Raw genomic sequence first — 16,986 nt, 5'->3', positions numbered from 1 at the left:
CATCATATCTTATAGTTTTAATTTTCGGACTTTGTGTCAGTGGAATTAAACTTATTTTGATCAGCACTTAAATTACAATATACTATTCAATTTTAGCCAATTTGACCGGAACCACTTTTAATTACATTTACAATGTGCGGGGTCCTTTTAGTAATTTGTATATTTGTTGCACGTAAAATACTGCATATGCATATATAATTTATTTTTGAAGTATGCTTTTATTAATTTTACTATTTTATTTATTATACTATATCCTAGATAATAAAGTGAAAGTATAAATAAAATATTTCTTTTTATTATTTCTAGTTTATGTTCTATTATGTTTAATTTTAAAATATAAATATTTTACTTTTAATATCTTTTATTTTATGATATTTATACTATACTAGTATATTATTCATAGTTGAAGCTTATATTTAAGATCGTCTCAAGTCTTCTGACGCTGTACTATTCGTTTCATTAACTACGCTATGAAGCTACGAAGTATCTGAAGACAATCTTATATATAAGACCTACTTAACTATTTATGAATATCATCCTTTGAAATTCCGCGCTTTAATCTATCAGGATATGGCGCGATGTCACGTGATCGATAACCTACAAATGCTACAAGTCCCACACGTCAAAAGTGCCGACTTTCTATTTAAGAATATAAAGAAATAGGCTGGTACTTCTGTTTTGTACCGTCACTCTTGACCCATTTACTTTTAGACGAGTAAGTATACTCCAGTAATATATATAGCTCTAAAATATTTCATATTTCTAAAAAATAACTGAACATATTTAACCTTACTTTAGTACATATAAATGTTTATATAAATATATAATTGAAGATAGACGATAGACGCAACTGTTTCAATTTTTAATTTAAGTTTCCATGCAACGAAATATGTGGTATTATAAAGTTTCAACAAATTTAGTAAGAAAATTCTTTTTTTTTCATAATTATATTTATTAAAGTGTATGAGTGGATAACACAAGTTTACAAAAAAATTTTTTTTATTTCGTACCAGACAAGATATTGTTTTACAGATTTTTAGACGTCGAAATAAATGATACATCTCATTATACATTAGGTTTAAGAAATAATTAAGATTAAATGCGTCAAAAATGTTTTTTTATTTTTTTTTTATATTTAAAGTTATTTGGTAAAAAAGTTAACATTATCTTGAAATGTTAATTAGAAGCCATAAATATATTGTTCATTCTCTATAAAACACATTTTTTTAGTTTTAGTATCTTAAGTTTAATCATGTTATGAAGAATTTAAATACAGACTTTTGCTATAGCAAATTTCTGTCTGTGACAATAATATAGTCATATATTTATAATTTTTTACACACACACACACACACACACACACACACTAAATATATATATATATATATATATATATATATATAATAACATTGTTATTTTTAGTGTTATCCACCCTGTATCACATATATGGAGGTATCACTTCAGCACAGGACTTTCCATCTTCATGATGGAAACTCTTATGCTAGGAACAAACAATAAAAAGATAGTAACAAATAGAATCTGTACCGGGAACAATAGAGCAAAAATAAAATAGAGTATATATGTATGTACGTATGTGCATATGTATAAAAATAAGGTTTTTTCTATTTCTATTCTATTACTATCTATTATTATATATCTATTTCTTTTACTATGTTTGACATAACTTCTTTCCACAGCAGAACTTTATCCTTCATAACATAGTTAGAAAGTAAGATATGAAAATAAATAAAATATATTTTACAAGGGATAAACAACACATTAATGATTTCTAATTAGAATTTCGAGATAATATTAACTTTTCTTACAACTTTCAAATATTCCTTTAAAAAAAATTACTTTTAATGCATTAAAATTTTAATTACCTCAGAAACCTGACGTGTTAGGTTAAAATTTGATTTGCAATATCGTTATCCAAAAATCTATAAGAAATGTTAGTAATTGTGTAGATGCAGGAGGAGGTTACCTTGAATGATCTTGATTTTTAAGTATGTTGTCAAGGTCACCCTCCTGAGTGACCTTTAGGGCCAGTTTCACAAGTGTCGGTTAACTTTTAATCTTAGATTAACTTATTACTCTTCGTCTCCTTCTAACGTCCCCCCTTAGAAAAAGACGAAGAGTGAGTTAATCTAAGATTAAAAGTTAACCGACACTTGTGAAACTGGCCCTTAGAAGGTTTCAGCCCGTGCTCGTTGTTTATTGAAAAGTTATTAACAATTATACAATTGTACGTTCATTAATTAGCATATTCATTAAAGCAGCCAATTGTGTTGCTTTCGGCTCGAAACGAGGTCTATAATTGTTGTTCTATGAACATCGTATAATAATTTCACAGAAATCACCACATAGGTTTATAACTTTCCATGGAAAGCCCACGCATGTACTTTGCAGGCACACTATGTGTCTAGTTTAACAATAGTGGAGCCTCCCGCAGGGGAACTATCCAAAAATATAAACTATTATCTGCTTTAAACATTTAATTGAATAGGGGCAATGTATATTGTATTATTAAAGCAAAAAGATAAAGCAATATATTTATGATTCACTGCTTTAAATAACTTTTCTTTGTTCATGCATGTACTATTTCAACATATACATATATATATATATATATATATATATATATATATATATATATTAGTCTTATTTATAACTTTTAATACTCAAAATAACTGCTACATTTCTCAAATTTTTGTTGTTAATAACTTTTCAATAAACAACGAGAGCGGGCTGAAACCTTCTGAAAGAAAGTCACTCAGGAGAGTGACCTTGACAACATACTTAAAAATCAAAGTTATCCACAGACAGCACTGATGTCCTATAGATATCCTTATAATGTCCGTAGACATTCCAGACATGAAATAGACATAAATGGACGATAAATATTTGCATGATATCACATGTGCTGTCTAGGATAGTTCAAAATAATTTTTTACTGTAAACGTATATAATTTTATAATTTAATACCATTGAAATCTTCAAAATAAATAGTAAGGCTTATTTATTTCAGCAGTGTATTATAATTTGTACATATTCTAATTTTAATATAAAGTTTCAGAGCATTTGAGAATTTACTACGTGCATGATTTTACTATAATAAAAAGGAATAAGAGTTATAGAAACTTTGGGTACATATGGATGCCACTAAGCATTATAAAAATCAATTTGATGATTATTCCATTTCTGTTAGCCATAATATAGTCAGGAATGATACTAATACGGTATAAAAAAGTTTTTATATATTATTTAATAATTTATTAAATATTCAAAATCATTAGTAATCAAATATATATATTTATAAAAGATATTCACAAAGTAGGTACTTGATATAAATAACCAATTATTTTTCAGATTCATGATGCATTTAAATCTTTATTAACATCAGAAATTAAAAAGTGTATACAAGTATTGAAAAAAAATGAAAGAAAATGGCTCAACAGTGATGATTATTCTGTATATACTGGACAAGCAGGAATTGCATATACTTTGTATTATTATGGAAAATATTACAGTGACTCTATGTATACCAATGTAATTATGAAGCTGTAATATGTTCTTTTCTAATTTAAAATCAGATTTTATATTAATATGATATTTTGTCTACAGATGGCAATAGAAATATTACAAAGATGTGCTACAGAATTCAAAAGCAGGCATAACATCACATTTCTGACTGGAGTTGTAGGTCCATTAGCATTGGCAGCAGTTATATTAGAATCACAACAAAAGAAAAAAGAAGCCGAGCAATTAATTCTTAAGTAATTTTGTATTATTTTAAAAAATACAAAACTACGTATTTTTATTTGTTTAATATTTCCATGATTAACATCTTGTGGATATTTTGTACATATTATTTAAATTACTTGCAAATAGGTTTTAATCATTACATAAGTCTAATTGGATTTAATTTTTTATTTTTACAAAAAAGTTGAGTTTTAATTACTGCTGCTTTGATGTAGTACTAACTAATAAAAAAATATTGTGATAATTAATATAAATTTTAGTAAGATAATTTATATCACTGATAATAATAAAAATTACACATATTAACTCTCAGTAAAAATAATTTAATTACTTTTACTTTATTATATTTTATTTTATTATGTTTTTATTATTTTGTAAGATAATGAATTTAAGAAATAAAATTTAAATTTATAGTAGATATACTTTAAATTTATCTGTTTATTCTCTAGTAAATAATTACTTTATAAAAACACTGCTATATAAGGATAAACAAAAACTGGTTTTTAAATTTATAGGCTTAAATCTATATCTACTTATGTTTTGGACGAACATAGTAATATTCCTGATGAATTACTATATGGAAGAGCTGGATATCTAGCTGGTTTACTCTATGTAAATGCAAATTTATCTACAGCTCCTATAGAAGCAGATCTTATAAAAAAGGTATTATCAGGAGTTTTATATAAGATTATGAAAAAAATGCATATTAATTGATTTTTATTAAAAGATATGAAAATATCGATTTTGTTTGTCTCTATTAAAAAGATAATGTTAAAAGGAACCTTTATTTGTATTAAAATTATTCGTAGGTTGTTTCTTCTATAATTAACTCTGGAATATCATATGCATCGTCAACTCATAGCCAATCGCCTTTAATGTATTCTTGGCATAATAAAGAATATATTGGTGCTGCTCACGGATTAGCAGGCATACTATATTTGCTCTTGCAGGTATGTTATAAAAGTTATTTTGCAGAAAGTGGTACATTATCTTCATTATTTGCTACTTTATCATTTTATATTAATACTTGAAAGCATATAGTGTTTTTATTATACTTATTCTCTCTTTAATATATATATATATATATTTTTTTTTTTTTTAGGCACGACAGTATTTAACGCAAGTACAGATTGATAATTACATAAAACCATCCTTATATTATCTTCAAAAATTACAATTTTCTTCTGGAAATTTTCCTTCTTCAATGGGTAACTCTTCTGACAAATTAGTACAATGGTGTCATGGAGCACCTGGGATGTCAGCATTATTTTGTTTGGCTTATAAGGTTGTATAAATTTTATATAGAATTTATTAAATTAGTAAAAATATTCAAGTAGAAAACATCCATTCACTGTTACTGATATAAATAGGTGTTTGAAGACGGAACATTTCTAGAGACTGCAATACAGTGTGGAGAGGTAATATGGGAACGAGGATTATTAAAAAAAGGATATAGTATTTGTCATGGTGTTGCTGGCAATGGTTATGCATTTATGCATTTATTCCAACAAACAAAGGTTTGATTTTATTTCTTGGATATTTAGATAGAAAATTCAAATAAGTTCAAATTCAAATAAAAAGAAAATACTTGGATATTAAATCAAGGAATTGTGGTAATTAAAGGGCTGTGAGAGTACAACGCGATTGTTGGTACGTAATTTTCAGATTACAACTGATTTATTCAAATTTTACAGTATAATGTTCCGGACGTTTTGTTTCCACATTGAGCTATCTTCAACGGTATAAAAATTAATAGCATCTGTTTCTAATGTTCTCCGTTGTATCAAAGGTGAGTACTTTAAGACTGGGAAGCCAAAAAACCAAATTAGAACGTTGGTGTGTAATTGGACTAAAAGATTATTATCTGTAATTATTATCAGAGACAGTATTATTTAATCTCTTTGACTTTCAACATCGTATGTGAGCCGTTTAGATATCATTTTACTTTTGACTTTCTTTTGATTTTAATTTTATTTTAACTCTTATCATCTGATTTTTTATTGCGTGACCAATATATGTATTTTTCGACTGTAGTTTACACTCGCGTTCTCCAGACTATTTGGTGAGTTGACTAAGAATTCTTAAAATTCGATTCATAATAATCAATCACAGATTTAGACAGATATTACAGAAGCGATCTCTTATTGTTAGTCTAATTACAAAGTCAAAGAGCCAAAGTTCTAATTTGGCTTTTTGATGTTCCAGTCTCAAAATACTCACCTTTGGCACAATAGAGAACGTGAGAAACAGATATTATTAATTTGTATACCGTTGAAGATGGCTCAATGTGAAGACAAAATGTCCGGAACATTAATAAATCAGTAGTAATCTAAAAATTACGCGTCAACAACCGCATTGTACTCTCATTGCCCTTTAATTATCAAATTTATTGAATATACAAATATTTGAGATTTTAATTAAGTCTATTCAAAATAACAAATGCACTTATTAGCAACACATAATTCATATGTATTAAAGATATTCGTAATCTTCAAGTATTCGTATCCATGTTATTTATGATTTATGACAAGTTGGAAACGTCTTGTTAAAATTATCGACTTGTAACTATGTAAAAGATCAATATAAAAACTTTGATTTAGAAGTGATTGAACTACTCTTCTGTTCTGGAATTTTTACTCGGTTTATCATTCTTATTCTAATAGCATATATGTATAGATTGAAGATTTTTCCAGATTCTACCTTTTATTTGCTTTCTCATTATATATATACAGGATGTTAAAAAAAAAGTATTCAGCATTCATATGGTAGATAGTACTGACGTGAGTAAAAAAGTTTTAGTAAACATAGATCGAATCTTTTTAGAGATGTAAACAATTTTGTATATTACTACCATATCTGACTTATAAGGAAACACGCCAAATCCAAATTTTTCGATTTAGATAAACTTTTGTGAGTATGTAAAGTGACTCAATAATGACTAACGGTATGCTTGCTTTTGCCCTATTGCCCTTTAAAAGTATGATTTTCAACCTAAAAGTTAAAAGAATGCTTCTACTTTTTCACAAATATGACTCTTAAAGCGTTAGTAATTTTGACTTTTAGGTTGAAAATTATACCTTTAAAAGACGATGGGGCACGAATAAAGCATACTATTATTCGTGTATTGAGTAACTCTATATATCCACAAAAAGTTCATCTAAATTGAAATTTGAATTTAGGATGTTTCCTTGTAAGTCAGTCAGGGTAATAATATACAAAATTGTTTATATCTCTGAAATAATTGAGTATTTGACTTATGTTTACTAACAAAGACTTTTTTACTCAATACTGTGTGTACTATCTATATAAATGTTAAATGTTTTCTTTAACACCCTGTATATAATCACATAGTTATATGTCAAATATGTAGTAGCAAAATACAAATAAATTCTAGTTTACAGAAAGAATAGTTATTTCAAAATACAAGGAATCCAGAATAGAAATGATAGAATACAAATGTTTCATTATATTGGCTATTATAATCATTTCAGGATATCAAATATTTATATCGGGCTTGTAAGTTTGCTGAATGGTGTTTTCATTATGGGTCACATCAAACTCGACTTCCTGATAGACCTTTTTCTTTGTTTGAAGGTAAAACAATTACTAAATTAGAAAAAATAATATTGGAAAATATATCATATTATCTCAGAAATGTTTTATACAATGTTATATATTTATTATTTGTATTTTTAGGTCTTGCTGGTGTTATTTATTTTTTATTAGATATACAACAACCACATTTAACTAAATTTCCAACATATGATATCTAAATAAAGATATATTATTTAAAAAGACTAATTTTTAAAATATCTTTATAATAAATATGTTATCTTTAAATTTAAGTATCCTTAAGTTTATATATTCTAAAAATATTTCATATTCTTCGTTCTCTTGTATAATATAGTACATGTTGTAATATTAACCCAATAAGCAAAATAATAGCAATTTGTCCACAGATTGGTAACAGATTTGATCAAACATGTCAGCAGACTACAGATGTCTATTACTAACAATAAGTCTTCCTCAGAATACTAAAGAAAATATTTTGATCAAATTACATATCATTTGATCAAAATATTTTTTTGGCGTTTTGAAGAAGACTTAGTAAAATTATCGTCGAAACATTAACGATTGTATTTATGATTATAATAAAATCGTTTATATGGTTTAAAAAGAACATTCTTTGTTTTGCTCAAAAGTTGGCCGTTGACTTCACGTTTAGCTTTGCTTTAGCTTTGCTTTTATCGAACATAGAATTTTCTTCTTATTGTAAATTACAGATATTGAAAATAAATTTTATGATATAATATGTATATATGTTAATAGTTATTTTAAATAAAAAATATCTTTATACAAATTTAATATTTTATGAAATCTACATCGCACTTAAATTTAATAAATGGCCACGTTTAGCAGATCGTTTGTTTTGCAACTGTTGAAAATTTTCGAGGTAAGATTGGATTATTCTTTTATATCTAAAGGAATAATCTGAGTTTAGAAAACTTCCAACAGTTGTAAAGAAACACAATCTGCTAAACACGACTAATGTTAATCAATATTTAACAATGTTTTTTAATAAATGATTAAATTACAACGTCAAGACATTGCAATTTAGCGGGCATTAGACGTTTCTGTAGTGTCTTTTCAACGTTGAATCTATTTCACAATGTTTTGATACAACATCGCAAATGTAGGGATGCAATGTTTTTGAGATATTGATTCAACGTTTAGTGGTTTTTTTGTTTTAGTACAGCGTTTTTAGATATAAAATAATTGTAATGTTAAAATTATACCAAACTCCCATTTTGTTACAATTTAATATGTAAAGGCAAATATTTATTTCAATTTGGCAACTATCAAACGACTTATTTTTATCCTTGATTATACACAATTCATTTAGACATACATGGATTATTTATTGATTACCCAAACAAGAGGGAAGTTTTTGGTATATTTTACAAATCTACGTATTTTATCAATTATATAAGCGTAATTTTATTGAAAAACTTTTTTATAACACGAGCCTTAAGACATCTTCTTAGATGTCTTTTAAATACATATGTTATGTTGTTTGAGTTTATTTATTATAAAAGAATCAAAAGATGAATGCAAAAAGTCAGAATGATAATGGCGATTGCAGAAATATAGAAGTCCAATATGTTATAAATAATTTTTGTTCCTATTAATATTCTGCAGATATTTATAAATTTCTGTTTCAGTTTAGATTAAATTTTTTTACTGTATTCCAGTTATAGTGAAGATAAATTCAATAAATTAGTATTATCTACTTAAATATTATTCTTTTTAGAAAGTTTGTATTTTATATCCCCTTCTAATGTATAATATAAAAAGGCGATTTTTGGCGTGACTCTGGTATAAGCAACCGAAGGGTACCAAACTGCACCAGAACCGATAGCAACTTTGGTATATGTACCAAACCATACCAAATGATCGCCAAAAATCGCTTTAAAATGTATATGGATGAAAAAAATGTCAACAATATATTTTTAATTTATTTTAAATGTGTACAAAGATCACATTATTATACATGTATATTACTTCACATCAGTTTGCCGAATAAAGGCATGTACAAATATTTTGTTACAAAAGTCAGTTCTCTAGATGCAATTTAAATATAAAATATTAATTTTTAGTCCATATTGAATGCAGCAATTTAATTAATAGTACTGTTAAAATATTTATTATGCCTTTATCACAGGGATAGTTAAAGGGAGAAAAAAAATGAATTGTATATTCTATTAAATATGGCAAAAAATATTCGACGTTTATATTATGTTCATTATAATATATAAATATATTTCGTGCTTTTAAAAATATATATTAGTAATTTAAAATAATTTTCACAAACTTATTGCAACAAGACAAAAACGAATACATTTTATTACTTGTTACTTACATAAAAGTATCAAGTATTAAATCAGCTCTATAACTGCTTATAAATGTATAGAAAGATGTAACGCAAAATGTATTAAAAAGTGCCTTATTATTCTATTAAAGAATAATGTGAGAATAAGTTGGTATCAAAGACTTGGTAAATGTAAGAGGTAGGGATCTTTTCCACAGCAATTCTTTGTGGTTTCATGTCTGGATAACATCCGCTACAGTAAAATGTTATAATGGTAATACGTAATCTTTGCCTTTGTAAATTATATTCAAAATGTTAAGTGGTATTAATATGGAGGCAACATTGGATCACGATTTGTTCAGGATACAAGTAACAGACTTATTGTACATCTTTGCAAACATCAATCTGTCAAAGCTCTTTTAAAAGAGCTGATTTAGCGTTTTTAAGTTTATCCAACCTCCTTTGTAGATGAGAGTTTGCTGTTTCTAATTCTTCTACACGGCTTTGTGTTTCTCTTACCTAAAAATATAAAAATATTAACAACCCTGTAAGTATATGTATAATTTGGCAAGTCGCTTTGATATGTATGATACGAGTATAGATCTCTTTATCTGCAATAAAAATGAATTCATACTTCTCTTTGCAACTTCCTTTTTTCTACTTTCAATTCATCCTCTGCTTTTTCAGATGCTTCCGCAGCTGATTTATAACGAATTACTTGACTTTCTAACCTAGCTACTGTCGCTTGCAACGTTGACATATCTTGTTCTGCTTTTTGTAATTTAAATTTATAATCGGCCAATAATTTATTCGCTTCACGTTGAATATCTTCGTTATCTGTTAAACAACCTGCAACAAATACATCAATTAATATGAATAAAACAGTATTACAGTATTCATATCGCAAATAATGTAAATATTGTAATACATCGATATAATTATACATATAATTTAGGTTTTTTAAATAAATCTATGTAAATATTAACCTAATATTGAGCCAGATGATTTTTCGGGTCTCACGCGATTCCTAGTTTCTTCTAATTCCAATCTTAAACGGCGAATTTCATCTTGCAATTCCTTTTTCTCCGAAGCAAACTTTCTCAGTCGAATATCTGAAAGATATACAGGTATTGTAAAATCTTGTCCGGTAATAAATGTTTAACTTCTCAATTAATTAATATACCTAGTGAACCTTTACCAGCCGTCTCTAATAATTCTGCAGCTTCTGTACTGACTAGTACCCTCTTTCTATGACATAATCCATTTTCAATATTTTCGTTATCTTCATCTTCACTTTCGTTATTGTCAACAATGACTAAACCGTTTTCCTAAATTAAAATTTAGGGTGCAATCCCACATAGAGGAAAAACCGGAACGGAAAAGAAGCATGGGAGGTAACTAATTAGAACGTTTCTCGAAAAGACGATTATATGCATATCTAACTCGTTATGCTCTCCCTTCATTCCGTTCCGCTTTTATGACTGAGTTTTTTCTCCATGGAATATATTTTACGTAAAAACGGAGAGAATTCTAACTTAAAATTTGCAATGATTTTAAATTATCTTTGTTTTTCAAGACATGGTCATTTAAAATCGGCACAGATGTCTTTTGGAGAAACGTTCTAATTGGTGACTTCCTACTGTGCTTCTTTTCCGTTCTGCTTTTTCCTCTACATGGGATTGCACCCTTATTTCAGGTTTATATGATAAAAATTACATTACAAGATACTTTTTCACATAAACAATATTATATATGGTATTTTGAGCCATACTCAATATACGTACTTGTATAAGTGTATCTCTTTCTAGTAATTGCGCTTTACAAATATCTAAATCTTCTTTCAGTCTTTGACTGACCCGTTTTAACTGCTCAACATCTCGATTTTTCTCTCTCAATTCTCTACGTAATTGCGCAGTGGTTTCTTCTAATTCTTCCAATTTATCCTTTAATAAGTCAACTTGATAGGCATATGATGATTTTTCATTGTCTAGCTGAGCATTAGCTATCATTGCCTTCCTGAACTTTTCTTCAAATTCTTTTAATTCCATCTACATATAAATTGTAAAAATACTACGTATTAGTATCATTGAAAATTGAGTAGCAGAACGAAAAAGTTTGTAGATATACCCTAATATCTCTGCTTAACCCTGCGTCTTCCAATGAATCTTCTGAAGATCTACGACTTGATTGGAAATTGTTGGAATTTGTAAGAAGTCGTGATGTACGCACTGGATCTGGAGTTACTCTCATAGTTCTATTTACATCGCCTATATATATATATATATATATATATATATATATATATATATATAAAATATATAATATTTAGGATGTCATTTTAATCGACGCAGACAAATATCTCAAAAAATATGGAAGATACGCAAAAATGTCAGACAAACACTTTTGTCTGAAACATTTTTCCGTATCGTCCATATTTTTCGAGATATTTGCCTGCGTCACCTGCGTTTAATTAAAATGACTCACCCTGTGTATACATATAATATGCGCGCGTATATATAGATGTTAGTTTTACTCTTACGAAATTGCAACTATGTAACAAAAATTTAAAATAGCATATACAGGGTGAGGCATTTAAAGTGTTACAAGCTGTTATCTCTCTGAAAGTATTGGTTTATTGGAAAAATATTTCAGATAAAAGTTGAAGAATTCAAAGGGGCCAGTAGACGATCTTATTAGATTTTAGGTACGGGGCTCGTGTTGGGCCCTACTAGGGCTCACTGAATCTAACACGAGTCCTGAACTCAAAATCTAATAAGATCGTCTATTGATCCCCTTGGAACTCTCTAACTTTTTTTCCAATAAACCAATACGTTTCGAGATAACTGACCATTCTTTTGATACGCATGGTACACATATTATACATTAATAAAAGATACATATATAACCTGAATATTAATTAAATATAACATCCGTTATGTTACTCCTATGTTACTCCTGTATAAGGCTGATGGCAGAGAACGAAACGTAGGTTCTATCGTAATCGTAGACGTAACTACGCGCATCCACACGATTGCTTTTCACGATTTACGTATACGGTTTTCTCTCTGCCTTACTTTACGTCTACGATAGACGTAAGAACCTACGTTTCGTTCTCTTCCATCAGCCTTACGTAGCAGTTATAGCTATTCTGTGTTTACTGGGAATTCGCAACACTTGTGACAAACTTCTGGGGGAAAAAAGCAGAGAGGGCAGATTTCGTCAAACATTTTCGAAAGAGTTCGGTAATCAGTGCTTTGTAAGTGCAATGCATGTATTCAGATTGAATACGCCATCAAATTGTATACGCGTACGCAATGATTTAGAAGAATGTGACAAACTTTTGGGGGATGATAAATCTCGTCAATTTAGAACATTAAGTAATATTTCCTTACGTCTAGAAGAAAGGTAAGTTTTGATGTTATTTATAATTTTGCTTTGTTTTGCAATATAATTTTTTTTATAAATAGCCGCTTGCCAGCAATGATGTTCAATCTGAATACACGCACTGCACCTTTAAAGCATTGGTTACCGAAAATGCACTTGACAAGATTTGCCCACCCTCCCCTCCTTCCCTTGAAGTTTGTCACAACTGTTGCGAATCACACAAAGAAAGCTGTTTTAGAAATAAATCATTGAAAACGTATCGAAGTATAAAGCATGAAACTTAAGATACGATTTATTTCTTTAAAACTACCTGCACACATGTCATAAACCCTATCAGCATTCTCCTCTGCCTCTTTCTGTTGTCTTTCTAATTCACGCATTCGTATTTCTCTGGCTTCTGCTCTTGCCTGTCTCCTAGCAGCCAGTCTTGCTTCTGCCTGAAAGTACATATATAGAAAATCCAATATATCATCAAGAGCATATGTATAATTACATTTCATTCATTACAACCATATTAGAAAGTTTTTGGATGGAACATCTATTAGAGTAACTAGCAAAACCAAAGGAAATGAATTATGTACTCCTCCATTATAAGTTCATTTTTATCGAAAGACAAATTACTTATGTACAGTTGCTGTACAAATCAAGCTATAATTAGATATAGTTAATTAACTAATTTAATAAATTAATAAATAGATAATAAACAAAATATGTGGAAATGTTAATAATACATTTTATCTGAATATAAATTAATAAATAACAAGCAAATGTGCGTAATATTAGTAATATATTTTATCTGTTAATACATATATATCTGATTACACATAAAAGAATTATATTTGCAAGTATCTGATGACGTTACAAACATTACAAAAGAAAACATTTGTAACGTGCTTATAAAACATTGTTCCCTCAAAGACATATACATAAGACGGTTGTACTAAAATGTATAAAGATATAAGAAATCTGCAAACAATTACAACTATAAGTCTATTCACAAGCACTGTTTTAAGCCAACAGTAATAAGATATAAGCAATGCTCCTGCTTTAACATAATAATTTATATTCTTAAAACGAAAAAAGCACGATTTGTATCGATTAATTATTTCTAAGACAAATTAACATAGAACAGAATAAAAGTATTGTAAAGACTGACAAAAATCCTTGGAAGCAAAAATTTTAATTTCTTAATAGCAGCACTCACATACATACGTACACAACAAAAGGATAACTGCACTGAAAAATTAAATAAAAGGATAACTGAACAACTATACGTACTACTTAAAATAAATAAGTGACTTGTACAAATAATATCTAATATAATTTTGTAATACAAACTTATGTTTATGCATGTCAATTGTTTTTCAACATAGAACATAGTATATGTACATATTATGTATATGTATATATATATATATATATGTACATATATATATGTGTATGTATAAATATGTATAAATATATATATATATATATATATATATATATATATATTTTTTTTTTTTTGTATCATCGAGATCATACCTCCTTAGCTATTTGATCGAGCGCTTGATCTTCTGCAGAATGCCGTGTGGCAGTACGCCTTCGCCCAGCTATAGCCGATTCCATTTTGAATTTCTTTTCTTACAACTTTTGTTTCAAACGTAACGATTTTAGAAGAATCCACGTCTAGCTGACACCACATTAACAGGTAAACGATTAGCTAAGGACAAATTTATACAAATGTAAGCTGGAGTGGTTATTTGCAGGAAAGTCAATAACGTGACAAATCAATGTTGTACCGAATTTAAACTACGATTTCTCTTTCGTTTATAATTTAAATTGTAATCACTTGGTCACAATTAATCTTATTGTGACTGCATTCGGGGAGCATTCGTTATTAGCGCTATCGTATCATTCTTTATCGCTCATTAGGTGTAAACCAAGGCTAGAATAAGCAAATAGCGCTAATAGCGTGCTTCTCGAATGCAGCCTATATATGTATTTGCCAAGTTTGATAGACAGTTTGAAAACTTTATAGTGAGATTTTATTAATTTATTAGAGATTTTATTACGCTAAATTATTAATTTAATCTGATTGTTATTTCCTTCAAATCCCACTTTATATGAAAATTATGACACTTTGTAGTCTATGTACTATACTCAAAAAGGACGAAAACGAAAATCAATCATAGGAAGAAACAATTTTCCAAATACAAAAATTTGCAATCGCTGTATGCTGTATGCGCGCGCGCATGTAAATTCAATATATTTATTATTTTAATATATATACGTCTTTCTTTTCTTTTTTCTACATAGAACTTTTGTATTTTAATGCATGTACAGCATAACTATTACAAAGCTACACAAAAGGATTTAATCGGGTACGCGTGTGAGGTAAGAAAGAGAATTACGATATATTATGTACATACACTACAAACGAACATCTATTATAGACATAGACATTCTAGACGACATATGCGCGCGCGTGCGCTTGGGTGTGCGTATCATATACAATCTCACACACACACACACACACACACACACACGCGCGCGCGCGCGCGGTGCACACTGCACATACGTAACATACATACATACATATTATATACATACATTATATATATATATATATAATGTATGTATATAATATGTATGTATGTATGACTGTTTTTCATTGCGATTCCACCATTCTGTTGTTCATTACGGGCGAACACTTACGACTAGAATACGTCGTCAGTCGCGGTGGATAGACAGACATTTCCCGAACCAAGTCGCATGCAAGGATAAGTGCCGAGTACGTACTATAAATACAATCGATGGAATATAATCGAATGACTTGGTCACAACGCGATACGAAACTTGGCTGGTTGGACACACCGCGATTCGCGATGACTTTGGCGGACTTGGCGGTATCGTCGAGTCCGTCGAGTCTATCTTAATTTACAATCGGCGGTTACAGGCATTACGGGCTCCGCGTCTCGAGATACGCAAGAATCGTTCCAAGTTCCAAGATCCTTCAATAACCGGCCGTCGGCCGACCGGCGACTGGTCCACTCAAGCGTGAGACTCGACAAATGCGGTGCGCGGTGCCGCACTTGAGCTTAGCGAAAGATACATTTTTTAATCGCGCTCTTGCATCCACTCCAAACCTCACTACTCCGCACTTCGCACCAGGCACCAGCGCACAGCGCACCACTTCGCTCGCACTCTGTCTGTGTCAGTCTGTGTGCTCTGTGTGTGAGAATAGTGACGAACACGAAACACCTAAAGAGCACCCTGCCCTGCGCCGCGCCGCACCACACCGTCACCGTGCTGCACTATGCTGCACCGCGTGATCGCGCTGTGCCGCGTTTCACCGCTCTTTGCCGTGTCACACGACTCCCACGAGTACGACTCCCACGTCTAGGGCCTGTTCGTTTTAACTGAACTTTTTGCACGGTTCATCTTTCCTCTTTTTCCTTTCGCGTTGGAGAGAAAAGGAAAATAGATGAACTGTGCAACAAGTTCAGCTAAACTAACAGGCCTTCTTCTAAAGCCCGGTGTCCACGATGCAAGGACTGTGTCCAAGTTTCGGTTTAAAGCCCGGTGTCCACGATGCAAGAACTGTGTCCAAGTTTCGGTTTAAGCCAATCAACTTGCAGCTCTTACAGAAAAGTAGCAGTTTCATTGGCTCAAATCGAAACTTGGACACAGTTCTTGCATCGTGGACACCGGGCTTAAGCCAATAAAACTGCTACTTTTCTGTAAGAGCTGCAAGTTGATTGGCTTAAATCGAAACTTGGACACAGTTCTTGCATCGTGGACACAAGGCTTAAGCCCGGTGTCCACGATGCAAGAACTGTGTCCAAGTTTCGGTTTAAGCCAATCAACTTGCAGCTCTTACAGAAAAGTAGCAGTTTCATTGGCTCAAATCGAAACTTGGACACAGTTCTTGCATCGTGGACACCGGGCTTAAGCCAATAAAACTGCTACTTTTCTGTAAGAGCTGCAAG

General features: G+C 29.9%; 2 protein-coding genes across 12 annotated transcripts; one reads left to right on the top strand and one right to left on the bottom strand.

Annotated features, from left to right (window-relative positions):
* The first annotated feature begins 556 nt into the window (after nt 1–556).
* LOC139822634 (lanC-like protein 2) lies at nt 557–8,078 on the top strand. 3 transcript variants are annotated; one of them, XM_071794531.1, is made up of 10 exons: nt 557–715; nt 3,071–3,239; nt 3,370–3,549; nt 3,625–3,776; nt 4,278–4,425; nt 4,572–4,712; nt 4,874–5,047; nt 5,133–5,279; nt 7,254–7,356; nt 7,459–8,078. In XM_071794531.1, exons 2-10 carry the CDS (start codon nt 3,153–3,155, stop codon nt 7,533–7,535), a joined length of 1,209 nt encoding a protein of 402 aa, XP_071650632.1. In that variant the 5' UTR covers nt 557–715; nt 3,071–3,152; the 3' UTR covers nt 7,536–8,078. The 3 variants fall into 3 exon arrangements, with proteins under 3 accessions (XP_071650632.1, XP_071650630.1, XP_071650631.1); XM_071794529.1 differs by having other exon boundaries at nt 4,865–5,047; nt 7,459–7,559; XM_071794530.1 differs by lacking the exon at nt 557–715 and adding an exon at nt 745–919 and having other exon boundaries at nt 4,865–5,047; nt 7,459–7,559.
* A 1,180-nt stretch (nt 8,079–9,258) lies between these two features.
* On the bottom strand, nt 9,259–16,312 carry LOC139822636 (leucine-rich repeat flightless-interacting protein 2). 9 transcript variants are annotated; one of them, XM_071794534.1, is made up of 9 exons: nt 15,713–16,312; nt 14,540–14,717; nt 13,326–13,452; nt 11,759–11,865; nt 11,416–11,679; nt 10,815–10,959; nt 10,618–10,743; nt 10,266–10,480; nt 9,259–10,150 (listed from the first exon to the last, which is right to left on the bottom strand). In XM_071794534.1, the coding sequence occupies exons 2-9, from the start codon at nt 14,621–14,623 to the stop codon at nt 10,040–10,042; spliced, it is 1,179 nt and encodes a 392-aa protein (XP_071650635.1). In that variant the 5' UTR covers nt 14,624–14,717; nt 15,713–16,312; the 3' UTR covers nt 9,259–10,039. The 9 variants fall into 9 exon arrangements, with proteins under 9 accessions (XP_071650635.1, XP_071650634.1, XP_071650633.1 ...); XM_071794533.1 differs by having other exon boundaries at nt 11,759–11,898; nt 15,797–16,307; XM_071794532.1 differs by having other exon boundaries at nt 11,759–11,898; nt 15,713–16,306.
* Between the last annotated feature and the right edge of the window lie 674 nt (nt 16,313–16,986).

The sequence above is a fragment of the Temnothorax longispinosus genome, chromosome 12, assembly GCF_030848805.1.
Source record: "Temnothorax longispinosus isolate EJ_2023e chromosome 12, Tlon_JGU_v1, whole genome shotgun sequence".
NCBI classification, from domain to species: domain Eukaryota; kingdom Metazoa; phylum Arthropoda; class Insecta; order Hymenoptera; family Formicidae; genus Temnothorax; species Temnothorax longispinosus.
The sequence above is the reverse complement of the archived record's forward strand: the minus strand, read 5'-3'. Positions and strand labels throughout refer to the sequence as shown.

Coding starts and splice junctions, on each gene's coding strand:
- LOC139822634 (XM_071794529.1), top strand. CDS start 3,153: ATGGATGCCACTAAGCATTATAAAAATCAATTTGATGATTATTCCATT. Junction 3,240..3,369: donor TCAGGAATGATACTAATACG/GTATAAAAAAGT, acceptor ATTATTTTTCAG/ATTCATGATGCATTTAAATC. Junction 7,357..7,458: donor ACCTTTTTCTTTGTTTGAAG/GTAAAACAATTA, acceptor TTGTATTTTTAG/GTCTTGCTGGTGTTATTTAT.
- LOC139822636 (XM_071794533.1), bottom strand. CDS start 14,623: ATGGAATCGGCTATAGCTGGGCGAAGGCGTACTGCCACACGGCATTCT. Junction 13,453..14,539: donor TCGATCAAATAGCTAAGGAG/GTATGATCTCGA, acceptor ATGTACTTTCAG/GCAGAAGCAAGACTGGCTGC. Junction 10,960..11,415: donor AAAGAGATACACTTATACAA/GTACGTATATTG, acceptor ATTTTAATTTAG/GAAAACGGTTTAGTCATTGT.